This window comes from Sinocyclocheilus grahami, unplaced genomic scaffold (assembly GCF_001515645.1).
Source record: "Sinocyclocheilus grahami isolate Dianchi unplaced genomic scaffold, SAMN03320097.WGS_v1.1 scaffold1163.1, whole genome shotgun sequence".
NCBI lineage: Eukaryota > Metazoa > Chordata > Actinopteri > Cypriniformes > Cyprinidae > Sinocyclocheilus > Sinocyclocheilus grahami.
In genome coordinates, this window is record NW_015506342.1 from 432,636 (window position 1) to 438,172 (window position 5,537).

Below are 5,537 nucleotides of genomic sequence, written 5' to 3' on the forward strand. Positions count from 1 at the left end.
CACACACACACACACACACACACTCACGCATAAAACATTTGCACATAAGCACCGTTTCCATCGAACGAGTCAGAGAGAACAAAATCATCCCTTCCTATAAAACTGGCACTAAATATCCCTAAGAAAAGTAGGAGAAGCCACTGAATATAATAATTCTCAAATATAATAAATTACTTGCGCTTCGAGTGAGCAGACGAAACACAATAAATGCAGTTTTGCAGCTGTTTGGGAACGCAGTCGTGGTAGACCGTTCTGGGAGGCAGTTATACAGAAATACTTTACGACAGACTTTGCTCATTCAGAATGACCATAACAACATTTCAGATGCTGTGCAACAAAATCAGTCCGCTGGCTAGTCAAGTTATCCCGACCCATCGCGCAGTCACATGACTTTTTTGTCAAAAGCTGAAACAAATCCAGCATTAAGATGTTTTTAACTAAACTACATTGAGTCCATAATCCATAATAATGCTTCCTCCAGTGAGTCAGTGTTCTGGTGTGAATCAGGAGAGAAATCTGCACAGATCAAGCAGCGTTTAAACAGCTCTAAACACATATGTGGCTGGATTTTGATGTGAGAGACGACAGGAGATGCACTTCTTCACTGGAGGAAGAGTTATTATGGATTATAGACTAAATGTATTTTAGTTAAAAGCGTCTTAATGCTGAATGTGTTTCTGCTTTTGTCTTCTCCAGATGTTAACTGATGGACTGGAGTGCTGTGGATTATTGTGATGTTTTTATCAGCTGTTTGGACTCTCATTCTGACGGCACCCATTCACTGCAGAGCATCCATTGCTGAGACACTGATGCAGTGCTACATTTCTACAAATCTGATGAAGAAACAAACTCATCATGATCGCAGATGAACATGTTCATTTTTGGCTGAACTATTCCTTTAATTGATCTCAGAAAGTGAGCACCAGAACACATCATATGCTGGTCTTCTCAGCAGAGACAGACATCTGACATTTTGTATATGTTTTCACACTCACACTCGCATCTATATGAAATGTTCTTTCTATTTTTTAGTGTGGATACGTAGCTAACGTGTGTCTTTGAGAATAAGGAAGCACGGATGTGACACATTCTTACCGTTAGAGGAAGCAGAGGAAACGGTATGAAGGAATGGAACTGGAAGTTCCTCAGACTCCGTGCCTTCTTCTTCCCTTTTCCCAGAATGCACTGTACTCAGAACAGCCAGGAAGCGTCTTTCATCTTCATAGACTGACCTCACGGTGGGAACGGTGACCGGCACATACCTGCTCCACTGTAAAACACAGATATGTGCTGCAAGAAAGGCAGGAACTTCACTTCTCACGAGACGTCCAGAACATTATCACGTGTCTTGCAATGATGTGGAGGTTAATGATGCTTTGCTTGTGTGATTTTAATTCAGCCTTTTGTCGTCTCATAAATTCTTCTAATGTTATTCTGCACCGAAAAATCAACACCAACACATTTAAAAAAAACATTAATGTCAGAAAAATGACATCACTGGAATTGTTTATTTTCTGAATAAAATGGAGCTTGATTGTGCAAAACTTCACTATGCGGTTGCTAGGGTGTTGCTATGCGGTTGCTAGGGTGTTGCTATGCGGTTGCTAGGGTGTTGCTATGTGGTTGTGAAGGTGTTGTTATACTGTTATTACAGTGCTTACATATTGGTCCAGGTCAAAGGGGTCACTAATAACAGCCTAAAGACAAACATCATTATGCAATATAATTTTTTAGGTGTATCTTGAGACACATCAGGAGCATTAGCGGCTAGTTTTCTGTAGACGCTTGGATCTGAGCAGAAAGTGTTTGCATCTGTGCTGTAAGATCTGCAGAGACAGGCAAACTGACGAATGAAACGCTTAGACAGAACTAGAGCTGAAAGGTCAGAGCAATGCTTTCACAATCTCACTCTGCCTCTTCTTCTCTTTCTACATAAATGTCAAGTGTGGACAATCATCTGTGATGAATCCGTAATACTGGAACATGGAGAAATGATGTGTGTGTAGCTACTGTATTTATTACAGTCATCCATCATTACAGTCTTGTTTTTAACGAATCGCGCTCACTTCGTCTGACGGCAGAGATCTGCTCTCAGTTCCTCGTCAGGACAACGACGCTTCTGATTGTGCTCAGAAAGAAAACTCAGAAAAAGAGTTAGTTTTGTGTAGATGAAAAATAAAATCTACAAAGGGTGTGGTTTTATTAGACAAACAGATAATACAGTAATCAGTAATCAGGAAACTTAAGATACAAACATGTTGTATTTCAAACCTACATTCAAATATATTTTGTTTAAACCTTCAAAAGGTCAAATATATATAAAAATTGTCAAATGCACAACATACTATTTTATTATATTTCCAATCTTAAAATACATTTTGGTAAATACATTTTGTTTTTTATAAATGCATTTGTTTTTAGAAAATATATAAATAGGAACTGACTCCATATTTGCACTTTTATTAGACAAACCAAGCAAACAACAGATTTCTGCTGTACAGTGATGTGAACAAACAGCTTTGCCTGCAAGCAGTGCTGGGACGGTTACTTTGGAAATGTAACAGGTTACAGATTACTAGTTACTCTATTTAAAATGTAACAAGTAGTGTAACTTTTCAATTACTTTATTAATGTAATGTAACTGATAACATTTGATTACTTTTTGATTACTTTTCTAAATTTCTAGTGAATGTTTTCAGCTGTTAATCATTTTGAAACATTTAAAGCAGGCAGTTTTAACCTTACACTGATTACTGTCAGGCTTTCAGAATACTTCACTTGAATTAAGATGATAATAATTTAATTTTAAAGCACAGGCACCACAAAGTCAGACTTTAGCACCTCGTTTTACTCGTTCTGAGGTTAACTACAGACTTAAATTCTTAACAAGAAAGAATAGCTATAAATCTGGTTTTGAAATCAAATCTTTGCATAGCTATTGCGGGAAAAACTTGCATCTTACAATGCCTAGGAAAAAAAACTTAATCTTAAAAAAATAAAGCATACACATACATATGTGTGTGTGTGTGTGTGTGTGTGTGTCTGTGTGTGTGTGTGTGTGTGTGTGAAAAATTTAAATGTAACCCCCTTTGTGATCATTAACATTTTCAGAAGTAACTGTAATTTAATTACACATTTTTTCTCAGTAACTGTAACTAATTACAATTACATTTATTTTGTAATTAAATTACATAATTATGTTACATGTAACTCGTTACTCTTCAATACTGCCAACAATAATCACGAAACTTCTTTGCTAAAGATACAAATATGTTGTATTTCAAATCCTCATTCAAATATATTTTATTAAAACCTTGAAATATAAAAAAATCTATTAAAATATGTAAAATATACAAAATAATACTATTATATTCCCAATGTACAATATACAAATACTGTATTTCCAGTCTTAAAGTACATTTAGGTAAATGCAAAATGCATTTTTAATATCTATCTATCTATCTATCTATCTATCTATCTATCTATCTATCTATCTATCTATCTATCTATCTATCTATCTATCTATCTATCTATCTGTCTATCTGTCTATCTATCTATTTTTTTTTGGTAAATATGACCATATGCAATTTTATTACCAAATGAATGAGTGATTTCTGCTGTACAGCGATGTTCACAAACACCTAAACACCTGGATTAAAATCATGTTGAGCACTTTGGTTTGAGCTCAAGAGCTTTGAGTGAGAGAGTTCATAGATTTGTACATTAGTATCAGTCAAGTGTTTTTGCTTCTGAGCTCAAACCCAACACAGTGTCTTACTGTTCATTCTCTGCAATCACTGATCACTTTGTTCTGTTCACGTTCCTGACATTCCAGACATTTGCAATGAAAGTGCATGAAGACGGAGGGTCTGGTGATGCTTGGGTCACGTGTGAGAGAAGGGCCTGCTCCCATCAGGCACAATAATTACTGTTCTTCAATCCTCTTAAACACACTCTTAATTACCCCCCAAAACCTGCCCTTCTGCCCATCCAGCCCTGAACCTCTCAGACAACAGCGTCTGAGCCAGAAAACCGCAGAACTATCGCTCGTTTCTGTTCGGTGATAGAGATCGAGAGCTTTTGGCAGCTCTCTGCTCGTGTCTGCTGGTGGAAGAAAAATTAAAAGAGGAAACATGACAACAAAGCACTTCTTATTCCTGCCAGTCATGAGACACTGTGGAGTAAGTCTTTAACCCTCTTTAGCACAACACCAGCGCTTTACTGACTGGAAGTCATTAGTGGTGCTAATGTAATGCTTGTGACAAAAACATTCTGCTTGTGAGTATAGAGGGAGTATTTACAATAATTAATAAAGGACTGGACTGTACTTCTCACCTTTACCCCAAACACACACACACACACACACACACACACACACAAACACACACAATAAACGACTGGACTGTACTTCTCACCTTTACCCCAAACACACACACACACACACACACGCACTCTCTCTCTCTCTCTCTCTTTAGCACAACACCAGCGCTTTACTGACTGGAAGTCATTAGTGGTGCTAATGTAATGCTTGTGACAAAAACATTCTGCTTGTGAGTATAGAGGGAGTATTTACAATAATTAATAAAGGACTGGACTGTACTTCTCACCTTTACCCCAAACACACACACACACACACACACACACACACACAAACACACACGCACTCTCTCTCTCTTTCTCTCACACACACACACACACACACAACTATATATATATATATATATATATATATATGTGTGTATGTGTGCGTATGTATACTGTATATAAAATAATGTATGTAATATATAAAAATATAAATAAGTGTAAAATTATATAAATACAAAATAAATATTTCTTATCTGATTATATTCCCTGTAGTTTCGCATAATTTATTTTATAAATAAAATATATAAAAATGTATACAACACATATTAAACCATATATATATATACATATAAAGATTTCTTAATAAACTGTACTATTCTCTGTAGTTTCACATCACTAGTTGTCTCACTTGTGGTGTCTTGCAATATTAGAGAAGCTTCTGAGTTGACTCTGAGCAAATCGTTGAAAGTCGATGAAGTAAAGCATGACTCCTGTGGGACTGAAGGAGCTGCAGGAGCATCCCAGCGTTCATCAGGTTTGATTAAGAGCAGAGACGCTCTCATGTACAGCTCAGTGTCTCACAGCTCTGCGCTTCATGTCTTTATTTATAGAGGCTCATTGTTGAAGCGAGTGTGTGGGAGTGTTTGATCCGCAGACGAGAGCTGGAGAGGAGCAACCTCTGATGAGTGTGAGATCTGGATCAACACATCATTACACCAGCATTACAGAGAATCCAGACACAACAGGCATGAAGGAACATCTCAGGGGTGAGAAACAGCGAAGGGCTGAAGAAGAGCGAGTGCTTGGGCTCGGTTAGACTCTTCTGTCAGACATGAGCTGATGTGATCCAGAGCCAGCGCATACAAACACACACACATCAGTCCGCATTATAAACTGCATCGAGACGGAGTCTGAGTCGAGTCTCTCTGCACTTGAGTCACGCATTATTTTTC

At 37.4% G+C, this 5,537-nt stretch overlaps 1 protein-coding gene across 1 annotated transcript in view; it reads right to left on the reverse strand.

Moving 5' to 3' along the window:
• LOC107567487 (SH3 and multiple ankyrin repeat domains protein 2-like) overlaps window positions 1–5,070 on the reverse strand; it is a 52,246-nt gene extending 47,176 nt beyond the window's left edge. The window contains exons 1-3 of the mRNA XM_016253181.1: window positions 4,994–5,070; window positions 1,344–1,434; window positions 1,096–1,270 (exon numbers count right to left, since the gene is read on the reverse strand). Coding sequence (XP_016108667.1) covers window positions 1,096–1,270; window positions 1,344–1,434; window positions 4,994–5,070 — 343 coding nt within the window. The remainder of the gene's footprint in view (window positions 1–1,095; window positions 1,271–1,343; window positions 1,435–4,993) is intronic.
• Between the last annotated feature and the right edge of the window lie 467 nt (window positions 5,071–5,537).